The sequence below is a fragment of the Acanthaster planci genome, linkage group LG21, assembly GCF_054643075.1.
Source record: "Acanthaster planci isolate LZ-2023a linkage group LG21, COTS_SCS, whole genome shotgun sequence".
NCBI lineage: Eukaryota > Metazoa > Echinodermata > Asteroidea > Valvatida > Acanthasteridae > Acanthaster > Acanthaster planci.
Window position 1 is genome coordinate 274,756 of NC_141797.1, and position 24,435 is coordinate 299,190.

Consider the following 24,435-nt stretch of genomic DNA (forward strand, 5'->3'; position numbering starts at 1 on the left):
AAATAGGCATTTCGCACATCTCTTGATGGGTTGTGATTATTCGCATTTTCTCAAATAAAAAGGTCTCTAAATTTATTCCCATCATGGATGTACTTGAGTTTTGTCTACAGGCGCATGTTTGATCTTACATTTTGCAAAATTATTGCTTGCTCTAAGTATAAAATGAAAACAATAGTGTAAAAAAGTCTCAAGCAAATAATATAAAAACACTAAAAGTCATTTGTTCTGCAATTCAGAGAAAAAGAATCCCATGCTAATGTTAAAACTGAAGTAAAATGTTCATTTCTTTGAAAACAAGGGTGAACCTCCAGCAAGTTTAAGTTGCCCTATGAAAATGGTGGTCAATGTCTGTAGGCAAGCTTTCCTCGGGATAAGAAATATCACAGAAAAAATCATTTCTCTTTTCCCTGAAATCTCTAATCTGGATATTTGAAATGATTTCTTTGACTTTTCATCACCAATTTTGCCATAGTTCCAAAACTGAATATATCTAAAGCTGTCTTTCAAAGCAGACTTTCCTATACAAACTAACTGAACGTCTTCGAATGTCTTCAACCTCAATCGCTTCACTGTACAAAAAAAACAAAGCAGTGATTATTTTCGACGTTTTTCGTTGATGAATTTGCAGGGAACTCTTTTGATGCAAGAGAAAGTTCCATATCGTCTCGTATGAATTTCCAGCGAGGAAGGCGACAGGCTTTACCGTGCCAGTACGCATCAAAAGTTTTCTATAAGCCAATATCCGCAGTATACTGGTCAACCGGTGAAGGGATCACCAGCGACACAAATATCATCGCTGCAAGTTTCACTCATACCACACTTCAATTTCAGCACGAAATTGCTGCAACTATAACTCACAATTCCTCTCTGCTGATAAACTCTTTGACTGGTTTAACTGGGATCACGAGGTTCTGGTGTCACGTGTTCCTGTCAAATGGAACTCTGAACAGTTGCTCAGTTGACGTCAACATCACAGGTAAATTAATGGTTTGCTATTTGTGATTTACGTATAGAAAGCTTCTTCAGATTCGAGCATTTCAAGAGGACTGGCAACTAAAAGCATGTTTTTTTGTGTGTGCATTGAAGAATATGAGGCCGATTTTGCTCTTCGAGTTTCTCGGACTCATTTCTATCTACAGAGAGGTCAACGGCAAATACTCCCCTGCACAAGCTGGACGCCTCATGCTTCTCTGTGTCAAGTCAATTGGTTAAAGTACACATCAAGTGAACAACAACACATCCTCAGCTATAAAGTGTCAAACGATGACGTTATTCACGACCCTGGCTTTGATCTATGCAGTGATTTTGGTCTTGTAATCAGTTCTACAAATAACGCCAGTGCTGGTGGTTATAGCTGCTCTACAGATCCTGGCACTTCGTTTGAAAAAATAACTGCTGCAGTGATAGGTAGGTTTCCGTCTTGTCGCATAGGGCTAAAAACTAAGACCATCTTTATGAAAAAACTACTGCTTTTCACAACATTTGACTTTGGTAGACTGTAAAAGCTAATTCTAGAATCTGATCACCGGCTAGTAATTGTTGGGGGCTGCGGAAATGCGACTGTACGTCTAACTTTGAAACAAAATTTTAGACTCAACTCCATAATTAGCATAATTCTGGAAGATGCTGAACTACGTTTACCAATTTATCGTGTGAAATCTTACGAGTTATCTTTCATGGCAGGTAATCAGGCAATGGGTTCAAGTTGTTTATTTTTTTCATACTACTAGACCTTTTTTCAGAGCCTCAAATCCGAAGGGATAGATTCCTATAATGCGTTAATACAAACTGAATGTAATCTATTAAGACGACTTCCTATACAACATTCGTCCCCAAAAAACACCTTTCTGTCAGCTAAACATACGTAATTAATGATTTACTTTTATTAAATGTGCATTAACCTAACTTAATTATATTTTCGAGTTTAAGTATAATCTTTGTATCTTATTTTATAATAGTATTTGTCTAGACTATTTTTGTATCCTTTTTAATTCACTTATTTATTATCACAATCTTACACAATTCCGCTTTTGTGGCTAGAAGACTGATATATAATAAACCATTAAACCTATGAACACACATTTTTCTTTTAAATCCCTAAAGGCTAACACAAAGTTCCAAATACTTTTTGGTATTCTTTCAAATGGATTACATACAGATGACAAACTCCCACTAGACGATGGAGAGGTATTTGAATTTTCGAAAATCTACCTTGAAGCAGGAAAACGTTACGTACTCCCCTGCCAGGCTGCATCAAACACCACTGAGACCAAAAGAGGCGGAACTCTTATCTGGTCAGTCGGCCGGCCCGAAGAGCAGACAACTACCATAATTGGCAGTCTCACTCTACCACACGGTCCCAAGAAGATGGTTGACCTTGGAGAAAAAGACAAATCGGACATATTTCCTAATGGCTCTCTTCTCCTGAATTTTTCTCACGTTGGCAACATCATGTATTGGTGTCATTTCTTTCCGATGTATGAAATGGTAGTGAGATCTTACGTTGATGTTGTAAGTGATGGTGAGTGGAATTATATGTAGACCTACGTAATTTATTGAAGTGCTGATAGACTTTTTTTCAGTAACCAAGCTGGCGTAATATTATCAATTAATTTGTTGAAAGGCTATTGATCATTTAGGAAATTAGATTTCGTAATCAGTAACATTTAGAACTTCTTAGAGTACAAAGCCCGGTTTCCATGCCGACGTATAGAGACACAAAGAACATCCGTTCGCTAATTAGACTCCAACGATACGCAATGATTGGAAACACTTTATCACATAGCGCAAACATCGAGAAAGACAATCGGGAAGTTGTTTTCATAAAGTCGTAACAAACGCCGACCGCACGCAAGACAACGAGACGCAGATAGTCACGGAAGACATGCAGCGCATTATAATTCCACAAAATTACGAAAATGGTGTCCTACACAGAATAGTTTGGCATAAAGGGCTTTTGATGTGGCATTAGTGTTTATTTGATTTGAACGTACACGGGGCGGTTACTTACGCTCCAGCCAATGAAAAGCTTTGCTTGTCATGCTCCACCCACAGTTACCGCCTACTTATGGCCTTAGTGGCATACCACTTAGTGGCATATAACTTTTCGAGGCACACTAAAACTGATTTTAAAGGGGAAAAGATTGACCGTCAGTGTTCGTCAAGATATCTTTATTATTGCATATCGTCTTCAACAAAGTGTTGACGAACAAAGGGAAACAAACATTACAAGAGCTGACAATAGACAAATTGGTTCTACAAAATATTGCCGTAAACGAAGACAATTAAAACTGACTTGTAATTTGACGATTTTTCTGCATTCTCAACCAACTGACATAATAAAGAGATAATCGGCCTCTGGACTAATGTTCCATTTGATAAGCGTCTCTTAACAGGCAGTACTCGTCAACCAACAGATGAAACTCTTATTGGGCGTCCAACGTCAAATACAACCACAAATGTCAGTGTTGTAGTGCCTACTGTACCGGCCAATAAGAATTGGGTGGCAGGAGTCATTGTGGCAGGAGTCATTGTGGCAGGAGTAATCATTGTGATCCGTTGGAAATGGTGTAAAAAGGTACTTATTATTAGAACGAGAAATAACAATATTGCTTTCTCATAATTATGGAAATTACAGACAGAGTATTGTTTGTTGGGGAGAGGTAATTCGTTGTTCTTTGGTTAAGGAAATTCTACCAATCCCATATGTTTCACTTTTCCGATTTTATAAAATGTTTGATTTCTAGCGTACAGCTGTAAAGAACCTTTCATATGAAACCAACTTGGCAAAACAAACTGCGTACTTAAAAAGGTTTCTGGGACAAATACAAATGCGATACCATCTCAAATTATTGTTGGAGGCTATTAAAAGAAACTCTGTTTGCCTTACGTCCCAACAGCAAACGGCAGCTGAGGATCAGAGGTACAAGCCGGTCCCAACTGTAAACCGTAATGACCTTGCAATACAGGTGATGTATCCGGATACCGCCACGGACCAAGACCGAGCGTCACAAGAAGAGTGCGGAGATTCTCCAGCTGAACATGCTTCAAGCCTTTAAGATGTCAGAGGAGATGGTTAATGGTCGTTCTTCAGACGTTTCTGGATGAGAAACATCATCCATGAACCGGACTCATCACTCCAACTCCGCCTGCAGAAGGCCACTTGCGAACTCTTTGACACGACTATCGGCATACCACAGGGACACAACCGATCTCCCATACCGCTTGAGGTATACCTAGGAGCAGCTATCCATGACTTTCGTGAGAAATTGTCTAAGTAATAGAGACGGAGGTCTTCTTCTCGATGTAGCACATGCTGATGACGTAGACTTCGTTAGCTAGTCACAAAAATTCGTAGACAAGGAACCTTCTTTAATGGATTTCAACAGACGACCTTACAAAGATCGAACTGCAGTTGCCATCCTTCGAGGAAAACGCCAATAGAGGGCTCTCATTACTAACTACCACATGGCGTTGATGTTTTCACGAAGTGACTAAAACCCAGAAAATCGATATTTTTTCAATTTGGAGTATTTCCTAGCATTTGACCTTTTATCCAAAGAACAAATTAGCAGAGTTTCAATTTAAAACCAAAATGTTTTTTACTGTCCAAGTAACTGTAAACAAATTAACAAAGCTGCGCCATAAAGAATAATGCGTGTTTTTTACTTTTAAAGTGTTTTTCTGTACCTGCCGAAAATATTCTTATGCGAAAAGCAAGAATCCTTTTTGTTGAACTTTTACGGGAAACTGTTAGCAAATATTGGACAACGCGTTGTATTTGATGGTTAAAACCTGCAAAAATGTTTATCATTACATTTACCCTAGTCTTCTAATCTGAGTGAAACGGCGTTTTTTGCATAAGATTGTGTGCACTTTGAAAGAAATATGAGATTTGAGGTAAACTCTTTTAATCAATACACCCGGGCGTCTTGTGTCTGGTTGGAAGAGGAGTCGTTACTTTAATTTCATATGTACAATTTAAAAAAAGCATAAGAAGGTTGCTGGAATTTTAAAAGCTTCTGAGGGAGGTTTAGAAGATTGCTTAAGAACCCCTGTGCTTCCCGCGGAGGAAAGGGCACAATGTGGTGATCATTCTTTAGGAAATTTAGTTTTGACATTATCTTTGACAACTGTTTAATAAGATTTAATTTAGCTTTCAATCAAAAAAAGAGAAATGATATAAGCTTTCAGGTTTGTAAGAACAAGCATCACATCCAGATAACTGTATTTATTGGTAAAAAATCGTGGAAATAGGGCTGAATTCAACTGGGATTTTAACACAGTGAGAATACACAAAAAGGTTAATCAAATTTGTATCTCCTTAGGAAACTTAAAACCCTAAAAGAACCAGGTTAATTTGACTGCAAAGGGTCCCCAAGAGCTGGACTGTGGCTCGCTCAATTACTTTTTTAAACCTGGCCTCAAAGTATAAAAACTCGAATCGTTACAAATGTGAAGTTGAACCCAAGCAAACCTATACTTTTGGGGTTTTTTCGCAGTTTTTCGAAAGGTCATTGCTGTATGCGTGCCAGCCCGCATGCATTGCACACCAAAATGCAAACAATATTTATGTGTATTTTGGCTGACCGTCTCAGAAAATACACACTGTGTAAGAAAATTATTTCTGATTTTTGCAAAGTGGGTGCCAAAATGACCGCAAAGAATTACTCTACAAATTCGAAATGCTCAACTCCTGAAAAAACAAATGCAGCGATGTCGGGAAAATATTGAAAGGAAGGAGGGAATTCCAAACGCGGCACTTTCAGGGGATTGGTAAGACAGATATAGCTGAAAACAAGTTTTTCGTGAATCAGAGAGTGAAAAACAATACACATTAGGAGCTAAAACCTTAAATCACCGTTAAACTAAAAATATGTGGAGGGATGCCTGATGGGAAGACTCCTCTCCAGGGCGCTTAGAAGGAGGCACGCAGGATCAGAGTGGGGTCGGAGAGTAGGAGATTGGTGGGTTGGTAGAACTTTCAGGAACTCACAGCTTCCACAATTGGGCAGGCACTTGTTAGTTTTCAAGTTACAGCCAATTACATTTAAGACTTACAATTTGTAGAAAATTAGGAAGAATAGAAGATACTTCTAAACGTGGTCCGGTACAACCTGAAATTTGACTACAGTATCCAGGCCAACCCCGGCCGCTGGCCGGCTAATACTTACACACCCTATCATTCAAGATGTGCACTCAAATGCACAACATACAGTCCATAAACTACAGAGGCATCCTAGTTCAACAGAAAGGAAAATAGTTGACAAAGTAATCCCCATTAAACAATTATCCATGTCCAGTAAATTGTTCCTCACCGTAAAACCCTTACGACAGTGTAATATATAATTTTTCCTTCACCATCCCTTTGTCCATGCTGAAAGACTGCACGCGGCCACACCATTATGTATGTATGCTACATGGGCCACATAATCTTACAGCCCTTCAACGCAGTGTGTGACCTCCAGTGATTGTTTTGGTCAACTCAAGGCAGAGACAGTACTGCACTAGTAAAATGAGCACAATGTATACGATTTCGTCACCAGAGATAATCGAGAAAAATCAAAGCAAGTATAATATACGGAAAATCTTAAGATGAGTAATTACGAAATCACAAAATTGTATTTCCAATTTCACCACTTGGAACCTCCCTACATATACATTAAATAATGATTACACAAGAGTAAAGATATAATGTTTGTATTTGAGGATAAGATTCTTTTTAGGGTGAACGTTTGTAGAAAAAATCATCAAACCCTGACCAAAGACCGGAAAAGTTTTCTGCCCCACTCTTTCGAAACCTCATACACTTGTTCCTCTCAAAAGAACTTTTCCAACAAGAAAACGTGCTAAGAAACACAGATCGCAAGTGGTCATAGACTCACCAACCGTCTCTCGAACTCAAGAGGCGAACACTCTGACACCTTTAATTTGTCAGTGGTAATTCACGTTTTAGGTCAGGTGCAAATGGGCTTTTTGTCACTCCACTGTGAATCAACGATTGTCCGTTGGTGAGTGAAACAAAGCCTGCATATCCTAAGATAAAACTACAATCCAAATACATCCTATAAATAATGACGCCACACTAAGCCTTCTTCACGTTACATGTAAATAAAATCTGGTACACTGAGATCTTTAAATTCACGTGAACATAACACTTTGAGGTTTCCACACGAAAGACACTTTTACTATACCTCGTGGTCGGGGCAAGCTTTTCTTTAGTTATGTAAGAGACGCCAAACGTCATTGCATATACATTGTTTTAAATAGATAAGAAGGGCACAAAGGAACCAGTCCACTCCAGAGATGCTGGTAGCTATGCAAAAGCTTTCCCCGAATCACGAGGTTTACTAACAGTTTCTTCAGTCTGGGAAATTCAAATTGTTATATTTACGTACAATGAAATAACTCAGTATACCAGATTTTATTTGAATTTAACTCATACTGTTTTCCTTATTCAATCCAGAACTCCTCATATTTTTTAATTGTGCCCATTCCAGGAGCTTTGTCAGCTGGTTGTCTTAACCTAAAACTGCTGTGTAACAAGAGTGTTAGTGCAAAAGAAAAATGTTGACCTAAATAATGTCTTCCACTTGTAAATGCAGAAATGTATAGTCTTTCCTTCCAATGGTCTTCTTTAAAATTGTTGTGGACGCTGGTGAATGTTCTTTGATAATTACCTCTGTCCTACTTTACACAAACGATTCTTGCAATTATCTTTTACATTACATTTCCGAAAGAGATAAATTACATTCCAATGGAAAATGTCTAAAGGGGTGGACTTAATGGAGAATTACGTTTAATGTTTGATATGACGTTTTGGCTAAAGAACTAAAATTAACACACTCACACTTATTAAGTTAAGTTAAAGATAATATTTTTTTAAATTAAAAAAATCCTCTTACTTAAATTCCCCGAAACTGTCGACAGCTATCTCTGTTGGCCTAGCTGCCTTGCTCAACTAGAGATTGCACAAAATAAATTACTAAACAAGCCTCAAGCATTCTTAAGGCGAATGAATTTTTGGTGTCAACATGTACTACGGCTATTGGAAACCATGGGACGTTTGATAATAATGGAGATGGCATCTTTTTACCACAATGAAATCAAAGGCCTTAGTAGTTGTTTTGGCTTACATTGAACAACAAAAAAGTAAGGTTTTCTCCAAGTTTGTGACTCAACGACAGAGTTGCTCAAAACCTGATCTGCCACACTATTACAAATGAGTCTCTACCGTGACCTGCACCCCTTGGGTGTATGTAAAATCACGTTGAAATCGGAGGGATTGTGAGGGCTATACCCGCAATCAGGACCAAGAATAACAGGGGAAATCTGTGTCGCTCGTTGAGCTAGGATTATGTGTATAAAGGTACTGGAAGTATAGTTAAAACCTTCAACAAATCAAGCTTAAAGGTATGTTGACAGCTGGAGAAAAAAGGAGTATTTCCCCCAAATCGTATCAACCAAACACATATTGTCCACACTAGGTAAGTACCGTACTTGAATGTGCAATTGAGTTTGTATGCCTTGATCAGGGGTCAACATTCAAATATAATAGACCCAGAATTACAGTGAACAATTAGTCTGGAATTTGCTATCACTGGGTAGATACAGCAAAACCACACAAGTGCACAATTGAGAAGATGTTCCACAGGAAGCTACCAACGGAGGGTCACGGACATCAGACCATCTCCGCCCTGGTAAGTGTATTCCTAACTAATTTCAAAGTGCTGCAAGTGAAAAAAAACTGAAAAGATTAACATTTCTGTTTAGAACATTTTCATTTCAAATATATGGATGAATAAACCTTCGAACAACAAAACCTGACTCTTTCGGCTCGCATCGGGGACATGTTGCAAAAAGCCTTTGCTAATCTCCTTTCATGTTTCGTCTTCGGGGTAGTCGTCACTGGAAGTAGAATTGCAAAATGATATCAGTATTTGCTTGAAAATTGCAAATTTCAGTGTAGTTTACACGTCCTTCTGCGACTGCATTATTCCTACAGTGAAATGGACAATGTACACATGCGGCTTGTCCTCGAAAAACTTCGTCATTTCAAGAGAGCTGATTCAATTCTGAAAAGGGGCAAAATGAGTTCAAAATAAAAAATCAGGAATTACAGCTACGCGTTGCGGCGACAAAAGAGAACATAGACTATATTGGAAGGTTTAGAAGGCTTCTGTGAATCACACAAGGAATAATTGGCATGTTCTCGATTGTACTCTTTTTCTCACAGGTTCGAATTCTGTGGATGCCTTCGGTTATTTGAATAATACAGCTCGGGTGCAGTTGGGACTTTCGCACCGAATTCCCTGCCCAGCTTTCAAGTCCACTGAAGAACCACGCATGGTAGTTTGGTACAAGGAATCAAGCGTAGGAGAACAAATCGAACTTGTTCGGCACAACGACAGTGGTGAATTTCGGCAAAGTGAAAGATATGCAATTTCACTATATTACAAACTCACCATTAAAGACATTGCTGATGGTGATGAGGGGAGGTACTTCTGCCAAGTAACACCACGTGACAGTTCTCTGTCTAGAACTGAAGAAATCAATATTTACGCCATAGGTAAGACAAAAACAGAAGTACTTAATGTGTCATGGCGTAGGTGCAGGTACTAAGGGGTGGCACTGTATGTACATAATCTGCATAATATGAAAAAGATCACACTGAACAATGACTCGTAATGACTAAAACCTCTCCACTGAAAGTTGTGTCATGTGAAAGTTACAATGCAATATCATTAGTTTTTGACTTTACAACCACATTCTGTGAGTCTGCACATGTGCACGCAGTACGGATGTATTCTCAAGACAATGTTTTCATGTACAGAAAAATAGGCATTTCGCACATCTCTTGATGGGTTGTGATTATTCGCATTTTCTCAAATAAAAAGGTCTCTAAATTTATTCCCATCATGGATGTACTAGAGTTTTGTCTACAGGCGCATGTTTGATCTTCCATTTTGCAAAATTATTGCTTGCTCTAAGTATAAAATGAAAACAATAGTGTAAAAAAGTCTCAAGCAAATAATATTAAAACACTAAAAGTCATTTGTTCTGCAATTCAGAGAAAAAGAATCCCATGTTAATGTTAAAACTGAAGTAAAATGTTCATTTCTTTGAAAACAAGGGTGAACGTCCAGCAAGTTTAAGTTGCCCTATGCAAATGGTGGTCAATGTCTGTAGGCAAGCTTTCCTCGGGATAGGAAATATCACAGAAAAAATCATTTCATCTGGATATTTGAAATGATTTCTTTGACTTTTCATCACCAATTTTGCCATACTTCCAAAACTGAATATATCTAAAGCTGTCTTTCAAAGCAGACTTTCCTATACAAACTAACTGAACGTCTTCGAATGTCTTCAACCTCTATCGCTTCACTGTACAAAAAAACAAAGCAGTGAATATTTTCGACGTTTTTCGTTGATGAATTTGCAGGGAACTCTTTTGATGCAAGAGAAAGTTCCATATCGTCTCGTATGAATTTCCAGCGAGGAAGGCGACAGGCTTTACCGTGCCAGTGCGCATCAAAAGTTTTCTATAAGCCAATATCCGCAGTATACTGGTCAACCGGTGAAGGGATCACCAGCGACACAAAAATCATCGCTGCAAGTTTCACTCATACCACACTTCAATTTCAGCACGAACTTGCTGCAACTATAACTTACGATTCCTCTCTGCTGATAAACTCTTTGACTGGTTTAACTGGGATCACGAGGTTCTGGTGTCACGCGTTCCTGTCAAATGGAACTCTGAACAGTTGCTCAGTTGACGTCAACATCACAGGTAAATTAATGGTTTGCTATTTGTGATTTACGTATAGAAAGCTTCTTCAGATTCGAGCATTTCAAGAGGACTGGCAACTAAAAGCATGTTGTTTTTTTGTGTGCATTGAAGAATATGAGGCCGATTTTGCTCTTCGAGTTTCTCGGACTCATTTCTATCTACAAAGAGGTCAACGGCAAATACTCCCCTGCACAAGCTGGACGCCTCATGCTTCTCTGTGTCAAGTCCATTGGTTAAAGTACACATCAAGTGAACAACAACACATCCTCAGCTATAAAGTGTCAAACGATGACGTTATTCACGACCCTGGCTTTGATCTATGCAGTGATTTTGGTCTTGTAATCAGTTCTACAAATAACGCCAGTGCTGGTGGTTATAGCTGCGCTACAGATCCTGGCACTGCGTTTGAAAAAATAACTGCTGCAGTGATAGGTAGGTTTCCGTCTTGTCGCATAGGACTAAAAACTAAGACCATCTTTATGAAAAAACTACTGCTTTTCACAACATTTGACTTTGGTAGACTGTAAAAGCTAATTCTAGAATATGATCACCGGCTAGTAATTGTTGGGGGCTGCGGAAATGCGACTGTACGTTCAACTTTGAAACAAAATTTTAGACTCAACTCCATAATTAGCATAATTCAGGAAGATGCTGAACTACGTGTACCAAATTTATCGTGTGAAATCTTACGAGTTATCTTTCATGGCAGGTAATCAGGCAATTGGTTCAAGTTGTTTATTTTTTTCATACTACTAGACCTTTTTTCAGAGCCTCAAATCCGAAGGGATAGATTCCTATAATGCGACAATACAAACTGAATGTAATCTATTAAGACGACTTCCTACAAAGCATTCGTCCCTAGAAAAAACACCTTTCTGTGTGCTAAACATACGTAATTAATGATTTACTTTTATTAAATGTGCATTAACCTAACTTAATTATATTTTCGAGTTTAGGTATAATTTTTGTATCTTATTTTATAATAGTATTTGTCTAGACTATTTTTTGTATATCCTTTTTAATTCAATTATTTATTATCACAATCTTACACAATTCCGCTTTTGTGGCTAGAAGACTGATATATAATAAACCATTAAACCTATTAACACACATTTTTCTTTTAAATCCCTAAAGGCTAACACAAAGTTCCAAATACTTTTTGGTATTCTTTCAAATGGATTACATACAGATGACAAACTCCCACTAGACGATGGAGAGATATTCGAATTTTCGGAAATCTACCTTGAAGCAGGAAAACGTTACGTACTCCCCTGCCAGGCTGCATCAAACACCACTGAGACCAAAAGAGGCGGAACTCTTATCTGGTCAGTCGGCCGGCCCGAAGAGCAGACAACTACCATAATTGGCAGGCTCACTCTACCACACGGTCCCAAGAAGATGGTTGACCTTGGAGAAAAAGACAAATCGGACATATTTCCTAATGGCTCCCTTCTCCTGAATTTTTCTCACAATGGCAACATCACGTATTGGTGTCATTTCTTTCCGGTGTATGAAATGGTAGTGAGATCTTACTTTGATGTTGTAAGTGATGGTGAGTGGAATTATATGTAGACCTACGTAATTTATTGAAGTGCTGATAGACTTTTTTCAGTAACCAACCTGGCGTAATATTATCAATTAGTTTGTTGAAAGGCTATTGATCATTTACGAGATTGGATTTCGTATCAGTAACATTTAGAACTTCTTAGAGTACAAAGCCCGGTTTCCATGCCGACGTATAGAGACGCAAAGAACATCCGTTCGCTAATTAGACTCCAACGATACGCAATGATTGGAAACACTTTATCACATAGCGCAAACATCGAGAAAGACAATCGGGAAGTTGTTTTCATAAAGTCGTAACAAACGCCGACCCACGCAAGACAACGAGACGCAGATAGTCACTGAAGACATGCAGCGCATTGTAATTCCAGAAAATTACGAAAATGGTGTCCTGCACGGAATAGTACGGCATAAAGGACTTTTGATGTGGCATTAGTGTTCATTTGATTTGAACGTACACGGGACGGTTACTTACGCTCCAGCCAATGAAAAGCTTTGCTTGTCATGCTCCACCCACAGTTACCGCCTACTTATGGCCTTAGTGGCAAGAAGTGTAAGCGGGCCATTGAACACATACAGGGGTGCGATTTTGATCATTTTTTCTCACATTTTCTATCGGTTTTAATTTTTTCTTCATAAAATCCCATTAACTTGTCTTGCCATTATAATTATGGTACTAATCTAAGCGGGTTTTTTAGTGCTCTGTAAAAGGACTTACAATCTTGATTTTTCTTGTGTGGACGAGATTGCCGTATCTAAGCCAGTCTCTTTCTGTGCTGCTTTATAGCACAGGCGATTAATTCTTGGCAAGTCATCTAAACACAGAAATGCAACTATCCGACAATAATAGTAACTATTTTTAGCTCAACCACCGCACCTGCAGGTACAACAACCGAAGACAGCTGTACATTTTGGATACCATTAGCAACAATATCCCTGGCTCTTTTATTTGGTAAGTATAGTCCTTTCCAATATATTGGGATTCTGGCTTATCATTGCTATTATTTATTCCAGAAATTGAACTGGTAACAAATTTTCAATGACACAAGCATTTTTTTTAAATCAGATGGACTGGCAAACACTGCTCTCTGCTCCCCGGGCAATTTTTCTTAATACTTCTCAATAATTGTCTGGCAAAAACACAAAAAAGTAGTCGTACAATCTTGAGTAAACCAAGCAAACTGCATAAAGAAATGTTCAAAATGAACCCCCGTCCCGAAATAAAATCGCTAAAAGGGAACTTGTTCTGAGTCTGCCCTTGCTCAATAAAAATGCCCCCAGACGGAAGACACAAAATATCTCTCTTGTTGGGGGTTGAGGCGAAATTAGGAGAGGCAGCAGAAATAGTATGCACAATTAATTCTCGTTACGCTACTTTTCTCTCATTTAGTCTTGGGGGTGGTTCGTGCACTAAGAAGAGAACGTTCAAAAGGTAAGTATTTGTATTAATGGAGTGAATGTCTCCACTAGGGAGAGATGTACACGTTCAGTGAATACATTTGCTGTTACATATAATCAAAAATTTAAGCCAAAATCCAAACATAAATCAAAACCCAAACACAGTCCCAACCATGCACAGGTCGCAGCCCGAAACTCCAAGGGACCAAGGCAAAGGACAATGGAACGATGACACCCATGCCAAACAAACAAACAAACAAACAAACAAACAAACAAACAAACAAACAAACAAACAAACAAACAAACAAACAAACAAACAAACAAACAAACAAACAAACAAACAAACAAACAAACAAACAAACAAACAAACAAACACCCCAACAAACACCCCAACACTTTTCACTTTTCCAAATGAACCTTTAATTCATGACAGAGAATATCTACAAAACAATGATTCTTAAAATAAAACAAGGTTCAAGTGGAATAAGTAAATACTGACATACAATAAACTTAACAGAAAAAGAAAGGATTTTCAGTAAAAAAATAAAAAAGAATTAATTAACTAATTATAACATGAACATTGGAACCACACTTATAGCCATCGAAAACCCTGAGACTTCTCATCAGGAATAGACAATGACAACCATGAAAAAAAAATCAGTCTTCATATCAGCCAGAAAAGCTTATTGTCCACAAATGTGAACAAAGTGTTGTTGTGGTCCCATTTGCTCAAAAATAAGCCAACGTTGTGTTTTGCAGAGAAAAAGTGGTAATCAATCAGAATTTTACTCTTCATTCGAAGTTTCCATACAATAAGAGGGTCAGCAGTAGATGAACGCGAGTAGAGAAAGTATATGGTTGCTTTCAGACTGATAATGAAGTAATTTGCCAGATTAACCATCTCCTTTGAACGTCCATTCTTGTACGGAAGGAGGCACCAGTACAGGTCGAAATCTTGAACAACACTCGGGAAAAGACGACTCAAGAGACAGTTCAGAAGATTTAATGCTGGCTGGATGGCGCGACACATGATGAACAAGTGGACGATTGTTCCTCTTTGTCCACACCAAGAGAGTGGAGATATGTCTGGGTTAATGTGCTGCAGGACCGGTAGACTGGGCAGAAAGTTATGCAATAGGCGAAATTGGACATCGCCCTCTTTCTTTGAGGAAGGTAGACGATATATTGCTTGCCATTCGATTTTCCGGTTCTCTGGGATTGCATTCTGTTCATGCCAGTAAGTCTGAAGAGGAATCTTCAGTTGGTTGAGTTCTGCGTTGAGGGTTTTATAAATAGTCTTTGAAGATGCGCCTGTGGCATCGATGTCTGGAGGAAATGAACAACCAGGGGAAGTTCTCTCAGGTCTGGGATGCTCTGAAGATTACGTGTGGAGAGACGGTATCCAAAACGGTTGAAAAACTGCGGGAAGACACGCAAGAGGAGATTCGTCATTTCAGAGAGTTCAGCGCGAAGAAGCCTGTCTGAGGACCTTCGCACTGGGTTTGCAGCTTGGATATCCTCCGTTGTTTTCCATTTTCCGGAAGAGACGTCCAGTAGGTCTCCAACTGTACGAACACCACACATCCGGAGACGAGGGCAAAGGAGATGGTCATCTATACCGGCAAACTTAATTACATGAGTAGAAATTAACGGTAAATTCAAAATGAAATGAAGAGAATCGAGCGGTATGACAATTTGGGCTCTCGATAACTTCCAAGCTTGTAACACATTACAGTAGAATGTTGGGAGGTGAACAAAAAATTTAGCGTCAAGATTTATTAAGAAGATTTGAGCATCAAAATCGAACTTGCAATATTGACGCAAAAAGTAGCTCATGAAAGCGAAAACAGGATGAGGTGATTTTTTTAGAAATCTTTGTACAAAGGAGAAGCGATACGTAAAAACTCGTGACTGGAGGCAGGTAAGGCCCAGCCCGCCTGTTTCAGGTGAACGATACAAAATATTTTCCTTTATCCAATGTCGCCCATCAGACCAATAAAATCTACCAGTTTCCTTTGGAGTTCACTGAGAATTTCTGGAGGGGGGGGGGGATAAAACTGCAAGGACGTGAAGAAGTTTGGAAGCCGCTAACTGATTGGCTACCAGGGCTCTGCCTCTGAAGGACAGCAGTTTACACAATCCTTTCCAACGAGCAAGAACGTTTTGCAATTTTTCTCGACAGGTTTGCCAGTTTTGTTGAAAAAAATGGAAGGAGTTTCCAATGTGAACTCCAAGGAATTTTAAACCAGTATTATTCCACTTAAAATTTAAGGGGTTGTCCGTTCTATTTATCCACGAACCGACCCAGAGGCCTTGAGATTTAGTAAAATTCAAACAAGCAGCAGAACAACGGCTATAACAATGATAAATATCTTGAATAATATTAAAAGCTTTATCACTGGTAACAAATATAGAAACATCATCGGCATAGGCCGAGGTAACAACAGTGTAATCAGAATTAGGAATCATAAAGCCAAAAGGTTTTAAATTACATCGAAGAGCATGGAGGAGAGGTTCTATAGCTATTGCATATAGCAAACCTGAAAGTGGACATCCTTGTCTAATTCCCTTTTTAAAAGGGAAAGGTGCGGTTAAGGAGCCACAAACCTTGATAAAACTCTGAGCATCATTATATAGCAGTTTGACATAGGAGATAAATCTTTCTCCAAAACCCATGGTCTTCATAACAGCACACAAATAGTAGTGATCCACATTATCAAATGCCTTTTTTTGATCAAGATTTAAAACAGCAAGAGGAATACAGTGAGAATTAGCATACATAAGAATATCCTTGATTAAGATGATATTATCATAAATTGAACGACCCGGAACAGTATAACTTTGATCAGGGTGAACAACGCTATCGATAACATTTTTGAGTCGGTTTGAAATAATTTTTGCAAAAATTTTGTAGTCTGTATTGAGTAAAGAGACAGGACGCCAGTTTGAAATCTCAAGCAAGTCGCCAGTTTTGGGAAGAAGGGTTATAACTCCCCTTCGACAAGAAACCGGAAGGTGGCCGCTGGCAACAGATTCATTGAGTACTGCCATGAGATCGTCCTTAATGATATTCCAAAAAGTTTGATAAAATTCAGAAGTAAGGCCATCCAAGCCAGGGGACTTATTTAAATTTAACTGGTTAACCGCCATATCCATTTCATCTGCTGTTATTGGTTTGTCACAATCTTCAGAGTCACTTTCACTGAGCGTAGGTAAATTTTTAAACAAGTGATCCATAGTACTGGGTTCAGTTTCGGCCTCACTGTACAATTCTTTGTAGAAATTCCGAATGTGACATTTTATTTCATTTGGATCATCAGTAGTCCTTCCAGATGAAAGACGAATTTTAGAAATAGTTTTAGCGGTAGAGTTGGATTTTTCTAGATTAAAAAAGAATGTAGAACAAGTGTCAATTTCTGTTGTGAGCTTAAAGCGAGATCTAATGATAGCCCCTTTAGCGTCATGCTTGAAGTGTTCATTCAGGGCATCCCGCTGTTCCTGAAGAGTTTTTTGAGTCTCTGGGGTAAGATCAGGACAACACTGTAAATCATCAATGGATTTGTGAAGAGAATTAATCTTGTCCCGTTTTTCACGGGCAATTTTAGCTCCATACATTTGAGTGATAGATTTAATATGATTCTTTCCCATGTCCCACCATACACTGATGGAGGAAAATTGGCATCTTGTAGCTTGCCACTTTTTCCAAAATTGTTTAAAAATTCCTTTGTAGGTCTCATCTTGAAGCAAAGAATTATTGAAGTGCCAGAAGCCGCTACCCTTCTTACTTACATCGGGAAGTGTTATTTTAAGAACAACAGCACTATGATCCGACAAGGAACAAGGTTGAATGTTACAGGAGTCAACAGAGGGCAAAAGGTGAACAGGGAAGTAAATTCTATCAAGTCTAGCTTTGGAGGTGCTTCTCAAATTGCCAGTGCTGTATCTGAACCAAGTAAATTTAGATGAATTGGGATTATTTCTACGCCAAACATCACACATAGAAAAAGTATTGATGATATTTTCTACAGCGGAAGCAATTTTGTGTCTCCTTTCAATGCTTTGCAAGAAGCGATCCAGAAGCGGGTCATGTGTACAATTAAAATCCCCGCCAAAAATGATAACTGGATTGTCGTGTGAAGAACAATGCTCTTCCAAGGAGATAAGACAGTTCATTGCAGCAACGTCATCCTGAGGAATCAGGATATTGTAAATATGATAGGTGGTTGAATAAATTCTAAGCTCGAGAAAAAGAACATATCCAGCACAGATCGTACAAGATTTTATTATGTTAAAATTATTATTTTTCTTGACGAGAGTAGCTACACCAGATCCCCGGGTGGTTCCAGGAGCGCAACAGACATCATACGGCCATGTTTTCCAACACAAATCTTCGTTCCTAAGATCATACGTTTCCTGTAGCAGAACAACATCGGGATTTTCAAGGGTTATGTCTAGATACGCACGAACAGAGTTGTTTTTGATGGGCGTGGAACATCCCCCTGTATTGAGGGTTACTAGGGTGAAAGTCATATACAAAAAAAGGGAAAGTAGAAACATCATGGAAAAAGATGGATGGGATCGCTGGGATCGAGGTTTCTGACAAGCTTTCGAATCCTCTGTTGCATATTTTTCGTGAACAGAGGGCTGTTGCGGAGTGGCTTCAGCTGTTTTACTAGACCGGGGATGTCACGAGTGAATTTCCTGGCAACGTCAAGCGGCTTTCAACGTGACTTGACGCACTTAAGGAAGGTGACGACTTCCTCGTTTTGAAGTGGTCCTTTTGTCAGGTTTAGGTCCCCTGGCCCATCTCCCTCTTGATCGAAGACGCTTACGACAGAGGAGACGGATTCATGGTCGCTCTCTGAATCCAGTTGAGATGGGCGTATCGGTGGTGATTCTGTGGACATCTGAGATTCGTCCAGGATTTGGGAGATATTTTCCTCCGTTGAAGTTTGGGAGACACTTTCATCTCTTTCCATCTGGGGTGTATCACTTAGCTTACGCAGTTTTCGCTGTGGAGACGGAGACTTCAGCTGCACCAATGGATTGGACACAACTTCTTTAGGCTTTGATTTTTTGCGGTGTCCTTTGGCAACAACCTCTGCAAAGAGAGGAGAGGTTTCACGAAAAGGAGCTGGAGGCGAACCCCAGATGGAAGGCACTGTAGTATTGTTAGATGTTTTTAGATGTTGTGTATTTTGCTTTGAAGGAGCTGGACTTAAAGTGGTGTTATGTTTGTCTGCAGTGGAAGCACTTTGCTTTTCTGTCTCCTGTTGTTTTAGAGGTGTACCTGTTAAAAATCGAGCATCAGGTTCAGTGGCTGAATGTTGCTGCGCATCAGTATCAGTATCAGCTGGCTTATCTGAAGTAGACGGCTTGTTCTGGTCAGTCAAACTGTCTCGTCGACTCTGTTTTGATGGATGTTTTGGGTCAGATTTTTTACCGTGTATAAACTTGGGAGGGGGATTCAATGGGTTAAAATCAGCCATGTTAGTGTTAGATGTAGACGGTTCAGCTTGTGTTGTTTTTTTACAATGTTTACTTATGTGGCCATTTTCTCCACAGCTGAAACATTTAACAGATTCATTGGAGATGAAAACTCTGTAGTTCACCCCTGCGTGAACAATGTTCATGTGATCGGGAATAGTGACATTGGTTTCTATGATAGCATGCACTTGACGTCTAAAAGACATAACATGAGATAACTCTTTGTCTTTAATTCCTAAGGGGATCGGTTTGATGGCTGAAACTGGTTTGCAGAAGCTTGACAGATTTCTTGCAATGACTGCATTTGGTAATTCTGGATATACATTGGACAGTACAAGTCTCTCAGTAGGTTTTACTAAGGGGGTGATGGGAATAAACGAATCGTTGTACTCCAAACCATACACAACAGCTTCCTCAACCGCTTCCCTTGACTTGAGGTAGACTGCTACACGCCCATTTGATATACGGGAGGCAGAGACTATTTCAGCAGGGTTCATACCCGAGACAGATACATTGTCTTCAGCTTTGAAAACGATTCCATTCTCGCGAGTTATGTTAGTGAAAGGTTCAGATACAACATTGGTCTTTGAGAAGCCAGTCGCCTGATCACCTGAGTGATCCCGAACAACAGGACGGTCGGCAGCACGACTAGCCATGGCGGCCAGCCCCGCTAGCTAACGTGTATCGAATGTTTGGGACGATGCCAAAAAAAAGAGGTGAAAATATTGCAAGATGATATACCGTAACAGTCCTTCAATAAGACCTATCAAGTCTACAACAATATACGTACACAACTACAACCAATAAGGACTAAAAAGGTCATTAGTACAGTGATAAAACTTACGTTAAACGAGAGCCCAAAAATCACACCGCCTTCAAGAAAACACCCCAACAAACAAACAAACAAACAAACAAACAAACACCCCAACACCCCAACAACACAACAAACAAACAAATAAACAAGCAAACAAACACCCCAACACCCAACAAACAAAGAAACAAACAAACAACTAACTGACCAAACCAAAACCATTTCCCTTCACACAAATATGGATCTTTTCACAGGGGAAGTCGATATCAAAATAGGAATATTTGGTGTTTTAGGATTTTCTTCTCCTTAATTGAACTCCCTTCCTTACATTTTTCAGCGCGGCTACAACGACACCAGGCCAGACAGAAGATGGAAATTGCCCCAGTTTAAGATGCATCCACATGGTGAACGTAAAAAATCCATTCGATGACTCTTGTAATAATTATGTTAAAAATACAACTTCAAATTTTCTTTCTTGTTTGAAATCTTATCAATATTTCAACAGATGATATTTCGTCCATGTTACGTATCTTCATTTCGTATGAGCTTTTACAACTGGTCATTGATGCACAAACAATGTCCTTTACTTTACCTATATTGTTCAAATGTAATACGCTGAATAAGCGTCCTGAAATTGCTTATTTTTGTTTTAATTAAAAGTACACGATGTTCTATGACATCACTTTGATCGCTGCAGTTTTGGTAGCAGCAATATGACCGTTACTTATGCCCAGTATATTTGTAGATATAGATAATATTAAAAAATATATTTTTTTCATTTCTTTTGTCGGCGGAGTTGGCATTATCGGAGGCAAAACATGTAATCACCTAAGCACCACCCATTGACTAATGTTGGCAGGTTTTATTTATGTTCAAACAGCGCCCCTTTGTACGATGGATTGTGCACTAGTATCATTCTCAAAAAAGCGACCTCGTTTGGAAAACTGCTAATTGTTATGTCAATCCAATTATTGGCTTCCAGCAGGGAATATAAATGTAAAAAGTAAATGCCCATTCAGTAAGTTTTTAAACCAGGCGCATTCATGGGGAAAAACGTAGAAGTTAAAGGTTCATTTTTTCGAATTCGGAGGTGAAAATCCTCAATATAAAAAGTGGTGACAGGATACACTACAATTCGTGCCATAACAAAAGAAATGGCTGACATCATGCCCAATAACAGATCAAAGTGAATGGAATGGTATGCATGATCATTCGTGACGATTTTGTAAATAAAATTGTTTTGGCTCAGTCCATTATCGGCACAGGGCCCTAGCCAATTTGAAAAGGTCATATACAGAGCACACGGTAGACAAGAAAAACAAGACAGCAGTATCATTACGAAGTAATGAAAGGCCACTAAGTGCTGTTTGCAGGTTTAACAATAATTTTTCACACTTTGAGAGATATGTGAAATTATTTTGTATGCATAAATTCGAACTATATAATTATTTTAAGCATAATTATTCCCTCATGAATAATCAGTGCTTAGCGTATCCAGCTTTTTTTTCCGGGGAGGGGGCTCAAAAGCAAATGCAGCGTCCGGATTATTCAACATAACGTCGGGGGAAAATAAATATCGAAAGCCGTAAGACCCACTGAGAGTCCCAACATCCTTGCCTTTATTCTGTTGTGTTGTTGGTGCTAATATTTGATAATTAAATATACCAATTACTTTCTTTCCCACTTCTTGGGAAAAAGGGGGCAAGGGACAGGTTGCCCTTTGCTGGATAATTCCCTGTGATTAATTCATCATTTTCAACTCACAAGTTAGGGTGCATTTCAGTTTGTCATGGCCAAACAAAGCAATTCCTGCTTCAACACAGAAGTATTCAAATAAAACCGAAGGCAGTTTTTATTCTAAGATTGAAATTCTGTGACAATTATGGTGTTGTGTTTATTGGTGCTTGCCAAAAGAGGAACTTTCAATCGCCTCTTGACGTCAGATGCAACACTTTCATTGAATGAGCCTAAAGTCATCAATAGAGAGCAGAACCCAAATGCTGTCATTACAGTGACTTTTAATGTGTCAAACAAAATCAACAGTTGTTCTCATGATGTGAGAACTTAACCACCCAATTTGCGCTGTGTTTTACGTGGTCGACATTCTTTGCCAGCTAACTATCCTCCAGCTAGCTTCTAAATACCAACAAGGAAATCACCAAACCCCACCGAGCAAGCTGTGGAGGGCGTTTGGTCAAGTGATAATATGAATATAGGGCTCCATTGCCTGAATGCATCGTGTTAAAGCGCCCGTGCCGCAACATTTTGGTCGCACTCAGTAATCAGAGGAATATCTAGCAAACTCGTCTCGGACAAAGACCATTGGAACGTGGATGGCTCCAATACAAAGTTATTAAATGAAACTGTTCATGCGCCTTGTGTTTCATTTTAGATGTTGGAAACACAAATACAGACCAGGCGGTTTAAGAAACAGTCGCTTATATGAAACCAAAAGTGGAATGAGGCTTAGCGACGATTGATTCATGCAGGGGCTTTTTAGAAAGTTTCCTCAGAAAGTTAATTCATTGATGGAGTTATGCCTAAAAATCATCGAATGCATGAGGTCTTCTTGAACTACGTGTAGCCGCGTATATCTTTGCCACATTACAAAATGAGTCAGTGACGAAGAAATTCTCTAATGCCCTTCTATCTATGAAGCAGCCAGCAAACATGACATATTACCACAATGTTTCTAGGCATTAAACATACATCGATGTTCTTGAGTGAAATAAAAATAATAATACAAAAAGCACGAAAACCAAAAGTGATGGTCTTTTGCCCTTAGTCCCTCCTTTGACTAGAAAATATGCTTGTGGCTTCATTCGGATCTACAGGATGACGTCATACACAAACTGTGCCCACTTGACAAGGTCTGCCCGTGAAAGATGTTCTGTACATTCTGCGCTCTTGTTCGCCGTGAAACGTTCATTGGTCCGTCCTCAAACCTGGATGTCATTTATAAGATAATACTCGTAAAGCACTGCGTGTGTTGCATAATGCTGAGTCAGACAGTCGATGTATACACTGGTTGTTTGTTGACAGAGGATGATTGTCAAACTGATTAGACGACTACAAAACCTGAAACCAAAGACCTTTCATGGCTTCCTTACTACGTTGACAGTATTTGGTAAGTGAATACTCTCCTGTTAGCAGCTACAATTTTTGTTGGATTGATCTAGAGCAATTTAGAATTACAGAGGGAGTGCTTAAAAGGTTGTCAAAAGGCAAAAACTGACACTTGGATAACCGAAGTTAGTCACATGACTAGCGTCACGTGGCTAAGTCATCTGCCAAATAGGTAGCTGTCCTCCATTATCTTTCATGTAGGATTGTGCACTGCTCTTGACTGTTACGTTTGTAGTGGAAGCGACAAGTGTGCCGATCCATTCAGCACAACAAACGCTATGACAACAAGGTGTCCGTTTAACAAGAAGTGTGGAATAAGTACAGAAATGCCCAACTTCGGTAATTACCTAATTACTTCAACTCCCTACCTAATCGTCCCCCTTCGTGGCATCTGACTAAGTAGAGTCGTTGCTATGAAAGCTTAGCCTACGCCGTATCTTTATGTTAAGTTGGTCTATAAATTGCTACCCCACATTGTACGTATACAGACAAACACGGATCCCCATTCTTATTTCGATTGAACATCTCGAGTACTTTTAGCACCTATACACTGCAAAAATGCGAAAAGGGAAATGGGAGGGAAGTGTAATATGATTCTCTAAGAAGTTCCTTCGCAGCAGGGCTTTTTGGTGTCCGCACACTGGTTAATTTAAACACATGTTTGCTGTGAATTTTGCCAATTTATTTAGACCAAGAAATTACCTAGATCGACACAAACAATCTAAATCAAGGTAAGATATAGCAGTTATAGTCTAACTAAACGCCGTCTCACACGAGTGTTTATTTTTATTTTTAATTGCTTCAATTGTTAAGGTGTCGTTCCCTGAATTTTATAGACCATGAGAAGAGGACAGAACTACACACGCACATGCGTACATGTGCATTCGCCAACTGCTCACGAGGTATCTGTGGGACTTGTTGCGACCGCAATTTCTGCAATGATAGACCGTTATACCAAGCACTTTCAAGTGTTACGTCTGCCAGTACCGATCCGATAGGGGCACAGGTGCTGCATGCAACGATCCTTTTGATCCAACTGGTCAGGAAGTTCACCTCGTGTGCTGCAGCACCAAATGCACAGTGAGTACGGGTCAGAATTCAATCGAAGCTTGGCAGCAATTTACACTGGCAAGTGGTAAGCGATATTTGACATTTACAAGGCGAGAGCTGGAAGGTAGCCAAGGCCTCAGGCTTCAACTTTTTTTACCACCTGACTTTGAAGTTATAAGCACAGTGCTAAGGTTGATAATGTCGCAAGTAA

General features: G+C 39.2%; 3 protein-coding genes across 7 annotated transcripts in view; all 3 read left to right on the forward strand.

Moving 5' to 3' along the window:
- The window catches only part of LOC147795647 (uncharacterized), a 75,144-nt gene extending 70,223 nt beyond the window's left edge, over positions 1-4,921 (forward strand). The window contains exons 5-9 of the mRNA XM_087131188.1: positions 629-976; positions 1,087-1,407; positions 2,159-2,521; positions 3,396-3,576; positions 3,890-4,921. Coding sequence (XP_086987314.1) covers positions 629-976; positions 1,087-1,407; positions 2,159-2,521; positions 3,396-3,576; positions 3,890-4,058 — 1,382 coding nt within the window. The 3' untranslated portion in view covers positions 4,059-4,921. The remainder of the gene's footprint in view (positions 1-628; positions 977-1,086; positions 1,408-2,158; positions 2,522-3,395; positions 3,577-3,889) is intronic.
- The window catches only part of LOC147795646 (uncharacterized), a 104,629-nt gene that overhangs the window by 72,915 nt on the left and 7,279 nt on the right, over positions 1-24,435 (forward strand). The gene's annotated exons all lie outside the window — the stretch shown is intronic.
- On the forward strand, positions 7,752-24,283 carry LOC147795651 (uncharacterized). 5 transcript variants are annotated; one of them, XR_015423661.1, is made up of 9 exons: positions 7,752-8,699; positions 9,236-9,568; positions 10,442-10,789; positions 10,901-11,221; positions 11,979-12,341; positions 13,236-13,304; positions 13,743-13,784; positions 23,091-23,175; positions 24,011-24,125. XR_015423661.1 is itself a non-coding variant. In XM_087131189.1 (9 exons), the coding sequence occupies exons 2-9, from the start codon at positions 9,346-9,348 to the stop codon at positions 24,256-24,258; spliced, it is 1,752 nt and encodes a 583-aa protein (XP_086987315.1). In that variant the 5' UTR covers positions 7,752-8,699; positions 9,236-9,345; the 3' UTR covers positions 24,259-24,283. The 5 variants fall into 5 exon arrangements, 3 of the variants coding, with proteins under 3 accessions (XP_086987315.1, XP_086987317.1, XP_086987316.1); XR_015423660.1 differs by lacking the exon at positions 24,011-24,125 and adding an exon at positions 23,376-23,513; XM_087131189.1 differs by lacking the exon at positions 23,091-23,175 and adding an exon at positions 23,376-23,513 and having other exon boundaries at positions 24,011-24,283.

Excerpts from the sequence above, each read along its gene's own strand:
- LOC147795651 (XM_087131189.1), top strand. The coding sequence starts at position 9,346 with ATGGTAGTTTGGTACAAGGAATCAAGCGTAGGAGAACAAATCGAACTT. Across the intron at positions 13,305-13,742 it reads ATCCCTGGCTCTTTTATTTG|TCTTGGGGGTGGTTCGTGCA; the intron begins GTAAGTATAGTC and ends TCTCTCATTTAG. Across the intron at positions 13,785-23,375 it reads AAGAAGAGAACGTTCAAAAG|GATTGTGCACTGCTCTTGAC; the intron begins GTAAGTATTTGT and ends TCTTTCATGTAG.